At 41.4% G+C, this 18,957-nt stretch overlaps 2 protein-coding genes across 4 annotated transcripts in view; one reads left to right on the top strand and one right to left on the bottom strand.

The window, feature by feature from the left end:
• Window positions 1-4,620, top strand: part of LOC131884290 (myosin heavy chain, muscle-like) — a 33,083-nt gene extending 28,463 nt beyond the window's left edge. For both annotated transcript variants that reach the window (XM_059232053.1, XM_059232130.1), the window contains exons 31-35: window positions 101-355; window positions 787-978; window positions 2,010-2,160; window positions 3,583-3,739; window positions 4,148-4,620. In XM_059232053.1, coding sequence (XP_059088036.1) covers window positions 101-355; window positions 787-978; window positions 2,010-2,160; window positions 3,583-3,739; window positions 4,148-4,153 — 761 coding nt within the window. In that variant the 3' untranslated portion in view covers window positions 4,154-4,620. The remainder of the gene's footprint in view (window positions 1-100; window positions 356-786; window positions 979-2,009; window positions 2,161-3,582; window positions 3,740-4,147) is intronic.
• On the bottom strand, window positions 4,618-18,957 carry LOC131884432 (FMRFamide receptor-like). 2 transcript variants are annotated; one of them, XM_059232248.1, is made up of 4 exons: window positions 18,723-18,957; window positions 5,963-6,869; window positions 5,241-5,853; window positions 4,618-5,159 (listed from the first exon to the last, which is right to left on the bottom strand). In XM_059232248.1, exons 2-4 carry the CDS (start codon window positions 6,647-6,649, stop codon window positions 5,017-5,019), a joined length of 1,443 nt encoding a protein of 480 aa, XP_059088231.1. In that variant the 5' UTR covers window positions 6,650-6,869; window positions 18,723-18,957; the 3' UTR covers window positions 4,618-5,016. The 2 variants fall into 2 exon arrangements, with proteins under 2 accessions (XP_059088231.1, XP_059088310.1); XM_059232327.1 differs by having other exon boundaries at window positions 5,963-6,866.

Raw genomic sequence — 18,957 nt, 5'->3', positions numbered from 1 at the left:
ATTTTTTACCGCGTGTATTCTCTCTTTATGGCATGTTGAAAATGGACTCGCCTTCTTCATCTGACGTCATTTGCATTCTATCTTGCTCTTCTCCTTTTAGCCAATGTCCTGACCTCTGAACTAGACGAAGCTCGCCTTCTTCTGGATACTGCCGACCGTGCCCGTAGAAATCTGGAGGGTGATGTGGGCGAGACTCGCTCCAACATTTCCGAGCTGACGAACGTCAATTCCATGCTGACCGTGGAGAAGCGCCGTTTGGAGGGAGATCTCCGTGGAATGCAGGCCGAATTGGACAATCTCATGCTTCAGGTGAAGAATGCCGAGGAGAAGGCCAGGAAGGCCATGATTGATGCAGGTAATTAACCAAAGTGCCTAGTTGAGGGCCATTCCAAAGACATTTGCCAAATCTAATGTGTTCGAGTGCATTGCTTATTTCCACGATGAGGATTGAGCCACGCAAAACTTTTATGCCCATGTTTGCGCGATGGCGCTTGGGCGACACCTTAAGACCCTTCATAGTGTAAGGTATCAACCATGCTCGAGAGCACGTGTTGATATAACCACAAAACCGCCCACTGCGACTGTTTGCATCCTGAAACGAAAGTAAATTGACGCAGACCCACGAGATATTGTCATCCATCTGATCACGAACTCCTTCTTTCAAACTTGGTAGTAGGCCCACGAAGACCAAGAAGGCCATGAAGGCCATGAAACCCCTGAGTTGGGGGGCTCAGCGTTTCCGCTCATTTATCTCTCTACGTACGTCTCCGTGATTCTCTATTAAAGGACGCCTGGCTGATGAATTGCGCAATGAGCAAGACCATGGCATGTCGGCCAACAAGGCTGCCAAAGCCCTTCAAAGCCAGTCCATGGAGCTCCAAGCACGTTTGGATGAGGTGGAAGAAAATGCTATTCGACATGGAAAGAAGGTTTTGGCCAAATTGGAAGAGCGGGTCAGGAACCTCGAGGATGAGTTGGGTGAGTATTACGATAGGAATCTTGGTCATACATATATAGTATAGACGCGATGCTTTCAAAGTCAAATTAATTTCACTTCACATGTTTTCAATTATTGGTTAAAAATAAAACTCAAAACTGCCAAACACGCATTTCCATTTTTGTCATCCGAGGGTGTTCAACCAACGGTTAATAAAACATGAAGCGATGCATTCTGACAGCAAACTCTTACCCTGTGATACTTGGGTTAGTTTGATACCCCCGTAAGCAAGGCTTGAACCCCTAGAGCATACGATGTTACTCAGTCTTTTCCCCTTTATTAAAATCCTTAAACGTTTTGAAGTTAAATCAATTGAAAACATAAAAGATCGTCCAATAAAATATTTGATAAATGCATAGTTTATTATTATTTTTTAATCCACTTGATGAAGTACAATATTCTGTCGGAGCAACATCAGTCCATGATTGAAAAATTAAGACCCTAACTCTGATCATTATATAGGATATTCTACAAAAAGCGAATTTTCAAATCATCTCCTCCACCCTTAGCTGTGCTCTTTTATTTCAAATAACTTTGGCACACATATGAATAACATCTCTCTATCCGCTTTATTGGACATGTATCTTTTTGGGGAAAAAAAGGCTGAAATATCCTCTTAACTTGAGCGATTTCGCCACATTCGTCAGGTTTCCTTCCCGTCCCCGTTTGATGTAAAATCCCCATCGTACACAGAAAAGATGTTCTTTCGGGCATTCAACAAATTAGTCTCCTCTTCAATTTGCCTTATGCGCAACTTCTTACGCTCTGACCGCATAAATTGTATGATGTACGGTATATGTAGAAACGTACGAAGAAGATTAGACGCTCATCATTGGGATTGGGATTTGCATGTACCGTATATGAGCATTACTAGGTGCATACATGCAGGAGCTGTAGTGCATTGGTAGAGCCCAATAACTCTTTTGAACCTGAGATTAATCATTTGAATTGAATGGCTTGCCATAAAGGCGAGAGTTATTGATATCTTCATTTCGCATGTTTTGTCCCATAGGAACCACTCAAATTCGGTCAGGCGAAACCCATAAGCACGCCATTAAGGCCGATCGACGCATCAAAGAGATGCAGTTTACATCGGACGAAAACAGGAAGAACATGGATCATATGAGCGATCTCGTCGACAAACTTCAGGGCAAGATTCGAACGTGAGTCACTTCTTATCTATACATTACCAAGACTTCTTGGAACAAAAAGAGAGATTCCTGGCAAATAGTCCTCCTCGAGGAGGAACTGATTACCCATTTACCCAGAGACGGAAGATAGTGTTTGAGTGGCTCAAACATTGATTACTATTTTATTGCCAAGGGTAAACATCTTCAACATCTGCGAAACAAGATCATCTGTTTCTGGGGTCTCTCCGAGGAAATGACTTTTCTGTGTATTGTCACGAACCTGAATATCAACGAGAGGACCAGACAAGCTCACGTTTTCATACGTGGATGCCTGCCATTACGCGGAATGGTCTCTCAACTACCACGTTTAACAACGAGCCAGAAGTGCTCCATTTTTAACACACCCCTTCAAGTTTTACGCTCTTTCGTACAATATAACCGAGAAACAGAGAGCAAAACGTGCACCATCCACCTACCTACAGTAGACAGGAATGCAGTGCTTGAACTCTATAGTATCAAGCATAAAATTTCATGAATAGGGGCTCATGTGAATGGAACAGGCGTCCAAACTCCAAAGGCCAGGTTTCAGTTTGAGAACCACATCGGTGGTGACCAATTTTCCTTTGATGGCGTCGCACTTCAAGACTTAAAAGGTTCCATCCAAGTCCTCTGTTGGTCGTGATCTTTTGCACTGGTTAAGCTACTTGGATCGAATTGAACGTACGCCTGGCCAATCTCGATTTCTTGAATGGGGAATGAGGTTGACATGGGGGAAAAAAGAACTTTTGATAGACTTTCTTTTCAAGCGAATACACCAAGGACTTACACTGCACTTGATGGCTTGAGAATGAAATGCGAAGTTGTACCAAATTTGGTGTCGTAGTACCCTTTTTAGTCTTTCAAAGCATGAACACTCAGGCGTGAGTATCCATGTCCTTTGCGGGGGAAAAAAGGCATTCTCGACGGAAAATCCAGAGAGACACGAATAAATGGGTTTTCTTTACGATTAAGCCTGATAACTTCGTCGTGTATTCGCTGTTATTTGATTGGACATACACACAAAATAAGGCGTGTTCCAACAAAGGCTATTTTGATACCAGTGGTTCATGGGTATTGTGCACACATCTCTGCTTGGCCCAAAAAGGTACGATGGTGGTGGATATAACCAAGCTATCCCAATTACCAATCCCACGAAACGAAAAAAATCGTGTCGAAAAGGTCGTTGTTCACCAAATGCAGATGCACTCCACCCATATTTAGGCACAAACTTAGGATCCGATCGCAATAGATTAGCCTATTTAGTCTGATGCGCGTGTGGTGTATTGGTCTGTTAACTCTCACACGTGTCAGAACGATCTTGTTCTGACATGCGTAATCGCACGTAATGATCCTCACCTATTACATGGAAAAGTCAGATTCGATGATCCACCTCCATTGTGTTGGTTTCCTTTCCAGATACAAGAAACAGATCGAGGATGCCGAGGAGATTGCGGCCTTGAATCTGGCCAAGTTCCGAAAAGCTCAGCAACAAATGGAGGATGCCGAGGAGCGTACCCGCAATGCTGAAGGTCAGATTGACCGCCTCAGACACGAGAGAGGCGCTTCCATGTTGGTATGTATCACATGCATCAGCATGCCACGCCATCTTTCAGCCACCACGAAGCAAAGCATCTTTCCAATGCATTGGCCGGGACAACACATCCCGACCAAAAAGTGACCGCCATTACATTCGTTAAATACTAGCACAGTGAAACCTCGTGTTGACAATTTTACGAGCTATCGCTGCATTTTTTAATGACCTTGGATAGAGGTTGCACGTTAACTGTATCAGTTAGCGTTTTTGGATTATATTAGATGGAGACTCTTAAACCAGTTTGCGGAAAAGACTGGGTAACTTGGAATGTGTAAAGTTGTTATTCTATAATACTCAAAGACAATGGCTAATGGGGTTCACAAGCTATCTTCAGCCCAGAACGGTGGAGAAATTGAAAACTGAAGCCAATCACTATTTTCGTTTCAGCGTTGATCATGAATTCTCCAACTTTGGATCAAGCGAATGTTTGAACTAACAAAATAAAACTAATCAGTGAGTGAACACAAATAACGAAGTGACCTAATCAGACTAAAACATTGCCTGGCATTCAACAAAAACCAGAACCTTCTCTTCCACAAGACTGAAGAAAGAGGGTTCGCTCCCGGATAAAAGAAGATAATTATGAAGCAATCATCGAAAAAAGGCCGTTTTCATGCGATCAGAGATCAGACGAGCGGAGGATAAACCCTTTTGAGCTTTTTTATTCAGAACATTTATGAGAAAGACAGAACACCAAAGCATTGTCGGCAGATCAAACACAAAATATAGCTGTTCTCAAAATTCCCAAACAACACTTGGAGCGAAAATCACGGCGAATCTGACAAGGATAAAATCATGTTTGTTCATTGAAGCCATGTTGACCATCAACGAGAAGAATAAAACGCTATGACACGACCAAACATGGAGTCCACTCTCATTGGGGATTGGGGCGGGGACCAACGAGACGATCCAATTATGTATGATTTACTGGTAGGAAGTTAGGATATCACAGACAATCAACACGAATCAGATAGCTCAATATACACAGCTACCATCACATTCATCAATGAATCATTCCGTTTTCGTTCGATTGCTTCGTGGACATTGACATTGAAGCAAAGGATCCACGGGAAGAGCTCCAATTTATTGACCAATGGCGATGATTCGATAGTGCTCGAGGGCATTGCAAAAGCTACAGCTCCACTGATTTGGTTGGATCAACAGCCATTTGAGTGGAAATCTGGAAGGTTTCTCACAGAGCTCGGACCGACCCAATTTCGGTCTACTTTTATTCAGGTTTTTAGACTCTGTTGATCTCAAACATCACTCGTCACTTTCGATTCATCTTGAGCGCGGATTTTCAACAAGTGCATAAGCACGCCGTTCGTCTTGTCCTTCCAAGACCTCATTTCCATGTTCCCACCATTGGGTTCGAGATCAGGGTTGTTTGACAACTGAGCTGAAACAAAAGAATCGAGAAAAGCTCTCGTTGAAAGAGAGCACGTGAATCCAAAGGGACTTTATATCACGAAGGACTTACTGTGAGTGTTCAATTCATTCTCGGGAACTAGGGTCGGTACCAATTCTCTCACGTTGGATTGTCCTTCGACCACAATTGAGGCCTCAGAATGTTGCACATCCGGAAGTACGGAGAATCCCATCAGTTTGTTGATCCATTGATAGAATATCCTTCGAAATGTGGTGCACATGAAGCAATAGATGATGAAATTGACGCTCGAGTTGATAGTGAGCATGATATGCGAGATCGAGGTGCCGATGAGGGTCCACGTCTGCACCACTCCCGAGCAACCGTTCTTGAGGCTTTCGCGGACAATCTTCAAGCTGAATAACCCATGAATGTTCAGGATAATCCTCAAGGTATGACAGATGAGGAACAGAACCACAATCACGAGCAACACGATGGCCTGTCGAGCCTCCTCGGCCTTCTGAGCGGCCGATGGCGCTCCTCGAGGCCGGTTGGTCATTCGGCGCCTTCTTTTGATGACGGTGTAAATCCTGAAATTGAGGTAGGTGAGCGCACCAAAAGGGAAAATCCCCGTCACCAGAAGCCTCGCCACGTTCGAGTACCACAAGACGTAATTGACGTTCAGCCGCAGAGCTGTGGGCGCCATAAGTGTCGTGGTGTAATTGACCTGAAGAAGAGGAAGAAAAAAAATCGAGGTTTCCGTATGTTGAATTGGCACCATCAGCCTTGGAGTTGGGGGGCAGTGTTCCAATTGTTGTACCTCCTGCTTCACTTACCTCCACCATTTCCTCCTGGACATCGTCAAAGTACTCCCGGTACATGGTTCGTTCCACAAATTTGGCCTCAAAAAACTTTGGAAGGTTGAAAATGACGGCGAATACCATGACGGGCAAAATATAGCCCATCACTCTTCGCCATGGGTTGATGCCATTCACGTTGTTATGGTACTCAACTGGTCGCCACACAGCTCGATAACGTTCCAAGGCCAAGACCACTGTGATATAAATGCACGAGCACAAGATCATGTTATGAAACTGGTACAAGAAGTACCCGAACACGTACTCGTGAAGCTGGGTGCTGCCAATGTGCTTTCGAAAGGCTTCCAGGACACTGCACACGATGAAAATGTTGTCGAACACGGCCAGACAAGTGAGCAAGCGATTGAAGATACTGCTCATCTCCTTGCTCAAAAGGATGGGAATGGCCATTGAATTGGCAATAAAACCAAGGCATCCGAGGACGATTTGGATCACCCCTTCCAACCACCAAGCGACAAAAAAGTAGAATTGCATTTGCTCCTTGGATGGCTCCTCACAGCTCACCTCCTCGCTGAGCTCGGGTACGGGCGTATAAAATATGGTAAAATTGGTCTGATTCAGAAGGAACTCCTCAAATGTGAGGTTCACGCCGTGTCGTTGAATCTGATCTTGCCAGAGTAATTCCGCACCCTTGGGCACCACCATTGTTTCTGTGGCTCAACGAGACTCAGAACGAGATTCAAATGTCTCTAGAAAAGCCGACCGGACAGCCTTTCACCCAGAGGCTTGAAGGCCAAATCAAGGCCGACAACCCAAGCCGCCTAGAGATCTACACTAAAGAGTTCTATTTGCCGTTGAATGGAACAGATGAGTGGATAGCAGAAGCGTGGGAGAGCCTCATCGCTCGAGGATGTTCGAGACTCTGCTGAAACGAAAACAAATGTGCTATTCAACTTGAAATTGGAAGAGTGTGTCTATATATTGCTTAGGTTGCAATAACAAGGATAAGTGGATTCGCTTTTGCTAAGGGGCTCAAGGTAGGCCTTGAACCCAATGTGTTGTTCTTATTAATAACCACATGCCAGACAGGATCTCTGGTGGTGATTAGTTTCAAGATGCAAGCATTGTACTCATTGAAACTCTGAATGGAGTGTTTTTTTACAGCACTCACGAGGAACTCAAGCACTGTCTCATGCATTCGACTGTCATTGACGAAAATATAATTCGCTAATGATATGAGTTATGGCACATATGAAACTTAGAGATTAAAGCAAGGAGATCTACTTATTTTCTACAGATCTACTTATTTTCTACAGATCTAAGTGGCTTACATCATTAACCAGCCTTGCAACTAATCGGCGATAAAAGGTCGATCCTGATTTAAGACGCTATAAAGAAACAGCGAAAATGATATCTTAGATTAAAAAGATGTGCTTCCCGCGTTTAAGAACGTTGTTTATCGTAAAGCTAACGGAGAGGGGCAATAGAATATACTAATTTCAAACTGCCGCTAAAACCCACAGCTGATAACGACCTCATGTGTGGAAGATGGAGACAATGTTACCTCCAACTTGCACTTTGCAAACATGAAATCAGTTATTCATTTCATGTTATCATCTTGATGGGCCAAAAGGTATTCTGAAATTAAGCCAAAACTAGACCAAAAGTGCAAACTTGTTGAAATTTGATACACAGCTTAGCCCTGAGCCCTGACTTGGTCGACAATTGAAAATTGAATTGGATTGGTCGTAATGTTTGTCTCTTGTCTTCATCCACAGAAAACAACAGCAAGGCCCAAAAGTTAGTTGGCCAATGATGAGCTTACGAACAACAAAGGTTTCAATTAACCGGATGTTGAAGTACAGGACAAGTCAAATTTCTTCGGAACGTGACTTGGCTAATTGATGAGTTTAAATGCTGCACCTTTTGGTCTCATTTACCGATGGTTTATCATGACATTGGACTTGAGCGATTTTGTACAAAAATGTAAAAGTACTTCAGGGCTTAATTTTATCGGGCACTCTTTTTCATACTAATTCAAGTTGCACATCCATTTGTGAATTTATTTTTCCGTTTTCCTTTTCGCTCAACTGATAATATAGTAGGATCGCCTCAAGACTTCCAGATGATGGAAACCAACATGCGCTTGGAGCTCAATGACATCCTATACATTTCTCAATTGCTTGAGCAATTCATTCTGGAGTTCCATTTTGTGAGAGCACTGCAAGGATAGCGGTAAGTACTATATGCTTTTACGCTACATAGTAAGCTGAACCGTCAATGGGTCTTCTTGGGTCCGTACTTCCCTCGCACGCTATGGTATCTCGAGATGCGGTTAATAAAGGTGATATATTGATATTGCTCTAGCACTCCCTCCCTGTTGGGGAAACGTGAGCCGACGGAGAGGCCCTAAGGCCCTTTGAACATTTGCTTTTATCCGCTATTGTCTCCTAATGGATGGAAAATTGGTTCAAGGAAAAGTTCCATGGGCCAGCACCAAGTTTGGGCCAGATAATCACGCTTTTAAGAGTGTTGATGCCCTAATATCCGACATGCACTTAGAGATTTTCGACGTGGACTCAAGAGAGGAAAAAGCTGACTGTAGGAACTTCGGTTTGGACTGAACAATTTTTGGGGGCTGGTTCAAAGTATGAGCAATGAGTAGTAAAATCCTATTAGAACCTCTCCATAAAGTTGTATGATGATTTATCGAACAATCTTCAGAACTTGAAGAACTTCATTATCTTATTATCAATGTGGACCATGTAAAGTAGACTTTTGACAAATATTTTTGTCATAATTTTTGACCAAATAAAGAGTTAGTAGTGATTAGCAACGTAAATTAAGACTGTCTAGCTTATTGGTAGTTAGTAGAGCAAATTTAGGCTAAAAACAAATATTGCACAGNTCAAGAGAGGAAAAAGCTGACTGTAGGAACTTCGGTTTGGACTGAACAATTTTTGGGGGCTGGTTCAAAGTATGAGCAATGAGTAGTAAAATCCTACTAGAACCTCTCCATAAAGTTGTATGATGATTTATCGAACCGTCTTCAGAACTTGAAGAACTTCATTATCTTATTATCAATGTGGACCATGTTACTTCAAGCTAAAGTAGACTTTTGACAAATATTTTTGTCATGATTTTTGACCAAATAAAGATTTAGTAGTGATTAGCAACGCAAATTAAGACTGTCTAGCTTATTGGTAGTTAGTAGAGCAAACTTAGGTTGAAAATAAATATTGCACAGGTGTATATGCATTATAGATTTAAACTTATCTTAAAATGGGACTTTTATGAGCTCTAACCAAGAGCATTTCAAGACGTTAGTTAATATAATCAACGAAAAATCCTTACAAAAAATGTTCATGACAATGTAGTACGTAATATTCTGTAACAACTTTCGATTAATTTAAGTTGGAACAAATTGACACAGTCTCCACACTCGCTCCTGTACCTTCCTCGCTTGCTATTTAAGCTATGCACTTGCACACAATAGTTATGTTCCTCCCAACTCATCCATCTTTCAAACAATAAACCTCATAATCCCCTCAACTACCTGATTTGTGTTCTTGGTTCTAACTTGGGTCTTTGTAGATTTGCTAAAATAGCAGTAGGTTTTGACATTGAGGTTTTGAGCACCCAATCAAATATTGCGATGAATGAGAGCCCTTTTGGCAAGCACACGATGGCACAAGGGCTTTCATGAGGAGCAAATTCACGCCCCATAAAGCACCCCCTTAAAAACTCGATGATCAGAAGGCTGTAAACGGAGAGGCTGAAAGTGGAAATGCTCAAAGCGATGCTCAAACACATATTTACTTTCTGCTTTTGAAGCTTGCCAGGCATAATCAGTGCCCTCTGCATCAAGTGAAACGCTCTTGGGTTTTGTAATAGTATAGAAGAGCCCAGAAGACCACATCACCAACGAGGTTGGTTTGGTTGAGGTTTGAGCCTTGCATCCCGGGACAAATCCCAGAACAGACATTGGAACATGTGAAAATAGTTCCAACTACCAACTAGATGGAATAAACTTCAATATCAAACAATGCATAACGTGGTTCAATTCCTGTACGAGCTTCGAAGTCTGATTTGAGACATGAGGTTCAAGATCTGAGAAGGCCATTTACTTCGAGTGTATTCGTTAAGCGACCAGGATTTAAGAATCCAGCCAATGTCGACTTGGCCTATATACTGTGCTAAATGGCACGGTAATGGGTCATGAATATGCATTGAGAGTGCAGTGACATGCCTGTCAACAGTGGTGATATGTTGAAAATTTTTCTTGTGTTTTCGGGATTATTGACGGCCTTTGAGCACACATTCTACACTACATCTCTCTCACTAGAATTAGTAGCTCAGAATTTGCACGTTCTTGGCACGGGTAACACTCGATAAACGAGATGCACCAATTGCAATTGACAGATTGCTCACAGACTGTTGGAGACAAATTCCAATTAAAAATGACCCCCCCTCCCCCGCAACAAATAGGGAGATGATCATGAAAAAGATGATAACATAAAACCAATGCTTGCCAATGCATGTGATTCATAACTTGTTCCATGTACGAGACCCTAAAACTCCCAGATAAAAGAAACATGTCAACTGTATCATTTTACGATATATGTATCACACTGTTGTAGGTGTGGTTGACGCCTTTACAATGTCGTTAAACCCTTTTTCAATGTTTGACCCATGCAGCGACATTGTATCAATTTAGTCCAATTGGGATAAGAAATCAATATCTCCTGTACTCGAATCAGGTTTTTTATAACCTCATGGAGATGCTGAAGACTATCGATGGGGTTACGATTAGTTTTGGACTATATTCAGGTTTTCTCTGAAACAGAGAGTGCGCAAGTTTCTAGCCGTCCAACGTGGCTCAGAATTAAGACAAGGTCATGTAAAAATCATTTAATAATGAGTAGTCGCCCGAATCCCTTGAGGTAATTCAGACCCAAATACATAGTGCTCGTGGCACTTTGCCCAGTCACTTCGCTTGATTGACACAATTTCCTCTTCGTTAGACCTAAAACGTCTCAAACAGACGCTGTTGGTTAGGTAAATTCATTGATCCATTTTGGCGGCTAGTACAGTGGATACATTACCATAGAAAAGTGTTTTGAGCCCAAGTTCCATCAGAGCAAGAATGGCAATTATGACCCACGGTTCCAAGATACAATCAAGATACACAATAACAACCCTCAAGCTCAAAGAAGGTCCTACCAATTTGTCGAGTGTGACTTAGGGAAGCCAAGCGTAAATTGATTCAACGCAATCATAAGCCCGCTTTAGTTGAGTAAGGGCAATGGCTGTTAATGGTGTCCTCTATGCCAGAATGATTAATACGACACAAAGCTAGTCGTCTCCAAATTAGTGCTCAGAGACCTTTACCGTTCTTTTCACGGTCTGTTGATCTTCTCGACCGTGAGGCTCGCTGAGTTGCCTGATCACTCTGATTTGAAGTAATCCTCGAGGGGGGTCTTTGTACCCAAGAAAGTCAAGGAAAATAGACACATCCAACCGTTTCTTTTCCAGTGAATCCAGTCGGCACTTTGAAACAGGTGACTCTTGCAGTGACCTAAATGCTAAGTTTTTTGAATAGGCATCGCCTATTGCGAGCTCTTCTTGGGCTAAATGCTCTCTAATTACGTATGTTGTCAGATCACGTAACGGGTCCCCTCATCTACTTACAAAGTCTGTTTAAGCTCTAAAATGTAACTTAAAGCAAAGGAATTGTGCTTCAGACACTACTCGGAACCATGGTTGCTAGGTGGTCTAATAATCCCGATATAAGTACGTCTTATTTCCTCATAGGGCGTGGGTTCGAGTCCCGCTTCGGAGAAAACCTTTACTCGATCGAGTTTTGTTTGGGCACCACTAAATCAGATGGTTTTCAACGGGTCCAAATGTCATCAAATGAGCTTTGGCCTTAACACAGTCACTCTGGCCAATGTTCTTGAAGGTCCATCTATCAGTCGTACATGGGAGTCAAAAGCTCTTTTTTGCTTCTTATTGTTCTCCTGCAAGCTCAAGAGCCAATCCCATCATCGATATCGAAGCTTCATTTCATGACTCAACGCCTTGAGACACTGCGTGCCTTCTACGTTAGGGCGGCTTTACACTAGGATGGAAAACTGAGATTGAATTCGGTTTGAGGATGGAAGTAGGACTAGTGCTGGGGCGAGATTTTTGTTCGACTGGAGTACAGTGAAAGACTGGAGTTCTCTTCTGGACTGGTGTCTTTTGCCGAACTCGCCCCAGCACTACTTCAACTTCAATCCTCAAACCAGATTCAGTCTCGGTTTTCCATCCTAGTGTAAAGTCACCCTTACTGAAGTCCACCTGATTTTAGAATATGCATCCTCGTGTTGGTCTCCAGCTCTAAAATTATCGATTGATGCATTGGAGTCAATTCAAAGGCGAATGACGAGACTTCCAAAGAAGACCCGTGGATTACCATAGGCTGAGAAACTTCGTGTTTGGGACCTTCTCTCTTTGGACTGCCACTGCCGGATGTACGGTACAGCAGTACCATAGGCTGAGAAACTTCGTGTTTGGGACCTTCTCTCTTTGGACTGCCACTGCTTAATTTTTGATCTGTTGTGGCTCTTCAAAGACGCTTCAGATCACGTTATAGTTATGAACTTGTTCTCGGTGTACCCCCTTGTCACTCGAGGAATGCTGTCCGTTATAAGGCGTTCACCATCCGGACCATTGACCCGTGGGATGCTTTACGTACCAAAATTCGATGTTTTGGGATTCGTTATTTAGCTTTAAGCTTGCATTTGGGCTGTTTGGGGGCATTTTTCTTTCTCCTTTACCATTGCTCTATATATATGTACACATTGTGTTTTAAGCGGTACTTACAAAAAAACAATAGAATGAATAAAGAAACAATGAAGGTAAAGAAACACAACTTTTTTTGTGTGTGGGGATGGATCTACAATAGTTTGAAAGTGTCATGATAAGCTCCGAAATATATCTACATAACTGACAAGGAGATTAATGTGACAAAACTTCCCTCACATCTACGTGGGTACACTATACTTGACAGCATTGATCTTTTTATCACTTTTAACCTTGACATGGCCCTGGAAATGTATTTCTCATCTCGAAAAGGTGTTTTCTCACCAACAGAAAGAGAAAGGGAGGAGAAGATTCCATTTCAACTGGAATGAAATATTGATGTATTGCCTCCATGTTTCGGAACAAACGTATTTTCCTCGGAGCACCCACCGACATTGACAACCAAATTGAGTAGCAGGGTCGTCCAAATAGAAGTAAAAATGGACCCTGAAAATTAATCGACATAACTTGACCCCCCAAAAAAATGAAACGCCCTTCCATGTCTTGTCTTTCAGAGACCAACCATGACCCCCGATCAGGGAAAGCAAATCAAGACGTCATTGTATTATATACCGAAAACCGAAATTAGGGCGCAAAACAAGCAAGGCTAAGCCAGACAGACCAGTTTTTTAGAACACATGGATGGTGGTCGAAAGGCATTTTTGGCTGGGAAACGTTTATTGACGGTAGAGTGCGCAGCCATAATTCGGCTGCAGAAGAACCCTTCCATGTTACTCATGTGAGGTACAATAAAAATCCATAACAATCTCGTTTATCGCCATCTTGACATCCTCATTCAGTTTTTTTGGCTAGGTCAATGCCCCGCAGGTGCGAATTTAAAATCTACAAATCCAGCCCGTAATATTCGAATCTGCAAATTCATTCCGCAATAATCATTTCGATGATGCCTCTCATGACGGGTCGCTTTGTAACACCGTGCACTAAAAAACAACAACACAATAGCAATGTACTTAATGGGTTAGTCATTTATTAAAATAAATGTTCATTTCTTTACCTATAAGGAGCTTTTCTGGCCGAGCGTGAACAAGCCAAGAATCTTTTTCTCAGGTGTCGTGTGTTCAAACCCCAATGCCAGAAGTCAACCTAGCAATCCCGCCGGCAAATATCGCTTATTTGAAAAGAGGACAAAAAGACAAGTTTGAACCAATATTTAATTACATTAATCTAGTTGATTGCAGTAGCCGATGGGCACCCACAGTTGTTATTTTAATTTCCTTTTACAACACGCGTTATTAGTGTCGTTTCTATTGATATTGGTGAACTTATAGGGAATTGACGCTCTCTTTGGATCCTCTTTCCAAGTAAAACTGGATTCTTCTTTTTCATGAGGCCAACCACCTCCACAATTTCTCGGGAATATCTTTTTCCAGAGACCAGTGTTTCCTTATATTTTTCTGTCGGAGCCCGACCTTTGCTCAAAATAATGTCAAATGTCAAAAAGCAAATTGGTCTTGAGCAGAAATTTATGATGTTGACACATAAGGCGATTTCCAATGGATGTGAGATCAAGGAGGTCAAGTCTGTGATTTATCTTCTTTCTAAGTGGGACACACTCGTTCCCCATCCAATATTGTGCTCTCCCCAAGGCTAACTAAGAAATGAAAATAGTTTACTGAGCTCTTGAGAGACGGAACATTTGGATGTCTACACCCTTTGATCTCTCACTACTTTTCAGCGATCCAATTGAGATTTCTAAGCTCGAGATCTCGCCATTCTGACCAAATGAATTTTGGATTGTTGTGAAACAAATCGCAGCATTCCCATTGTGTACATTCTTCACAAATGTCAGGAATGTTGTGATAGTTAGTCGTCCTTCCAAGTCTGCAAATGAAGATGTATAGAGAGATTCTGTGTCATGAGTGGACCTAGGAAAAAGCTTCAAAGATGGCCGGAAAGATAACTACAAACAATAAAAGGTAGCGGAGTTTGCCAAAACTGGCAGCACAAAAGATTGCCGAGCTTGACTCATGTATTCCAATCTCATGGCAATAAATTCAAATTTAAGCAAATAGATACTCTTTTGGGCTACAATTGCGTGCAATTTTCTACGTCAGGATGCAAATGGCATTTACTAAATTTGAATCATGTTTTTATCCGGTTAAAACCTTTGGTAGCTTAGGGTCATTGTTTTTAATGTGCGTTTTGAGAGCACCTTCAAGCCCTCGAGAATCCAGACTAGTTCGAACAATGAAGTCCACATCTCTTCTTTCTCGGGCTCCTTCATTGTTTAATTTGCTTCCCTCTGATATTCGTAGGGAATACGTAGGCCTTGTTGATCTACATAGTTGCATCTTTCAAGTCAGACTTGGACCAATTTTTAGATAACATTCCAGATCTACCGTACATTCAAGGACTAGCTTGGTCTGCCAACTCCAACTCGTTCCTTTCTACAAGCGTCCAGTTTTGTTAAAAAGTCCCTATGACGTAACCTTGAATGATTTAAACAATGGCACGCTTGATTTCATTAGAAATCTAATTTAAGTTGCAATATTTTTTCAATATCCTATCTAAATGTAAAATTCGTTAGGCTAAAAAGTGTCTCAATATGAATTCAATTCGTTCTAGGACGGAAATTGGATTGCCTTTATTAAAAACGAAGAGACAAAATGTCAGAATATATTATAAATAAAATATAGATTAAATGAATTGTGTTAAGGTCCGGCAGACAAAGTCATTACATGTCTGGTCCCATGAAACAGAAGATAATGCGACGGAAACAATCGTTCTACCATGAGATATGACAAGGTCCAACGTGATTTAGCCATTTTGAAACATGCTGTCCTCTCTGGCTCCTACTCAACGTGCAGATATGTCGACAGAATTGCTCATTTTGTGTTTTTACTTTTGAAGCTCTTTTTAGCCATTTTATTTGCCTTTTATTTACAGCCCTACTTACTCACGAGTGACATGTGTTCCAGCAATGCCAACAAGGACAACAACATTGTGACAACGAGCTTTGACTGGACTTTAGCCAAGAATGGCCGATAAGAAAACAAATGTCAACTTTGTCGACGGGTGGATCATTAGTTTCGTTTGGATTAAGTGAAGAACTCTGCTATGCATTGTTTTATTAACGAGTAATCGTTCTGGAAAAACGAGATCCCATACTTTGCAAATATGGGGCAAAACAGTGGATGAGTGTTGACGGATAATTGGAGAGAAGCATTACGACTCCAACATGCTTTTAATGGAGTGACAATTACACTACGAGAGCCAGTCAAACCCAAATGATAGCAATTGATATTATTCAGATTATTATCGTACCTACCGTATTTATTGCCATTGACGACAATTTGTCTTCCACCATAAGTTAATTGATCATTCATTTTACAATATTTCAAGGTAGCAATCACATCGTTATTTTAAGCGTTTTGAGGAGCCAAAATGAGAATCGTAAGGAGTGGAGAATCGATACTGCACTTAATTCCAGATTTATTTCGGACAGTGCTCGTAATTGACGATTCAAGGCGATAGCCCAATGTCGTATCAGGATTGAGCATTTGATAAAAAATATCTCATATAATCATGAATTATCAATGGTTAACCATCAATCCTATGTCTTGGGAACACAGTCCTTCTGGTCCTGTTTAGCCCCTTGTTTTGTGACCTTAACTCGTTTTTCTACACTTCACAACATAACATTTGGCTGGATTGAAAAGGTGGAATGAAAGCTGCATCAAAATTGTCAAAGCCTGGCTGTAGGTATGAGTAGCAGAAATACTCTGGTAGAGTATCCTCAATGAGAGTAGCAAATCTAGCGTGAATTTGTTACATTGCATTGATATTGAAGAGCTTGATATACGGAATCGTGAATTCAATTAACAAAAGGATGCTAACGCAGAATATATAGATGTAGTAACCATCTTCCTCTGGCTTCATCAATCGATATTCAACAATTCATAATGCCCTCAGTTATTTGCAGATCAAGAATTTTGTCCTTACTTCATTTTCTTGAAAGTTGAACCTGTCTCTGGAATTTTAAAAGGCCATGATTGACTCTTCAATCAAGTCCTGAGTCAAGATGATTGGTGGCATATTCTGCTATAAATCATTTTTGAACATATTGACTTTGTTTCGATTTTGATTCGAACAACTTTCATAATACTTGTAATGTTGAAGATCCAAATCTTAAGCTTGAATCGAGATGTAAATGCCTTCAACCCTAGATGTACTCTAATGGCAGCAGTTTGATGGTGAAAGGTCTCCAAAACTGATATTAAGGCAAGCACATTCCATCAATTGAATGGATCGCCGAGACTGGTATTCTTATTTAGACAATGACCCCTAGACTGCAATTGGGTCTGGAGGAAGGTGAGCGAGATTTCCTGGGCAACGATTGAATTGATCAATTTCTTGGGATCCCTTTGTGCTCGACGTTTTTTCACAAGGTGATGGACTTTGTGGTCAGATAGTTTGGTCACGAAAGCTAGCCTCATTAAATGCTTCTTCCTTTTCCACCTAAAACCGGATAAGCCTCGAGACTCCCAAAGCCCCTTACATAATGTAGTACAGCTTCTGGGCACCCACCGCCTCAATACAAAGGGCCAGTCAGGTTGGTTGGAAGCTTAATTTCCGGCAGGCATGAGCCTCATGTTGTTTAGGGGTTTCTCCAATTATGCAATGACAGCTTTTCAAGAACTGTTCATTCGCTGTACGTTAGTGATCCCATGGTTCCAAAATTATTGATTCACTATCTACGTATTTCAGATTTCGTGCTGCACATCTCACACAGATAGCACGTCTTCTGGCTTTTCTCATGCTTTTGGGGAATTGAACCAAGGTAAATGGAATAAAATTACTGATGAATTTGATTACCCATAATCGAATTTGGGATATTTTTGAGCAGATATTCAGACATTTTTGCGAACATGAAGGAGTTGGATCAGGTACCCCCAAAGCTGTTCTAAATTGCGACATTTTGTCCTTGATCTTTTATTTTTGTCACTACCAAAAAAGCACCAAATTTGAAGAGAAGACTACAAGACCCCTTTTAGTAAAATCCATAGAATAAGTCTAACTGGAATATTCTAGTGACCATGCTTATCACACTTTTCAAGAATTGCCGACGTCCACGAATTTTCACTAAGATCTTCTTCCAACTCATAACAGTAAAGGGTTTCAAAACTTTTGATTTTATTTCATTGGGAATTCACATATTCAGGACAATCTCTTTTAAATTCTTGATAGCTTCAAACATTTCCAACTCTATTGGTCCTGTGAAAATAAATTAAATGGAAATCAATGTTCCAAAGGGCCTCTCCCATGAAGACACTCTGCAATAACAGATATTCTTACAAGTTTTCGGGAAACGGCCATGATCTCTGCAAATATCTCTTTAAGATGAGAACGGAAAAAGTACGTAATGTTAGATGTCTTTCCACAAACGAAAACCTGCATGTTTTTAGCGCTTAGGACTCACAGGATATCCTTTGGACGGGCAGTGAAAGGATAATCTGAGGAAGGAGAGCATTTGGAAACAATCTGCTCAATATGGGACATACTTGACGCAAGTATGAAAGACACAAAGCTCTGCGAGATTTATCATGTGGTACGGTCTCAAAAATCTACATTTTAGATGTGATGCCATTGCTCGAGTCCTCAAAACTTTTCAACCGAACTCGCAAGTTAACCAAGTTTGGAAACAAAGAAGGAGCAAAGGAATTTGTTGTTTCAGCATATGAGTGATTTTTCTACTCCACTCTGGGTGCCTGAATCCCTAACAGAAGTTGGCAATGGCAATGACAGTGCTCTAAGTTTGGTCCCATATGCGCCAGTTGCAAGGTAAAGGTGTGCCTGAAAACTCATATGTAATGACTATTACCTCCAAAAGAGACATTAAATCGTTCATGCCAACTATTAGTGCATTGAAACCGAAGGACATGGTAGTCAAAAGCTCTAACTGCACGCTCACCATTTGAAGATCATCGGTTTAAGAACTCCACCTTTGTCGGTTGATTTTTAATGTTTGGAACAAAAGCACTACTCGCTTCCTCTCTTTATAACACCATTATGCTGGAAAAGGTTCAAGAGAACAAGTACCACATGTCTAGGTATTAGCTTAGATCCTTAGTAACTAACCTAGCTTCCTCTATTTATTATGCCCAAGAAAGCGAGCTCGAAGATCCGCTCCTCTCTTTCGAGCCTCA

Source organism: Tigriopus californicus, chromosome 1 (assembly GCF_007210705.1).
Source record: "Tigriopus californicus strain San Diego chromosome 1, Tcal_SD_v2.1, whole genome shotgun sequence".
NCBI classification, from domain to species: Eukaryota; Metazoa; Arthropoda; class Copepoda; order Harpacticoida; family Harpacticidae; genus Tigriopus; species Tigriopus californicus.
Note: the sequence above shows the minus strand (reverse complement) of the source record. Positions and strands in the feature narration are given on the sequence as shown.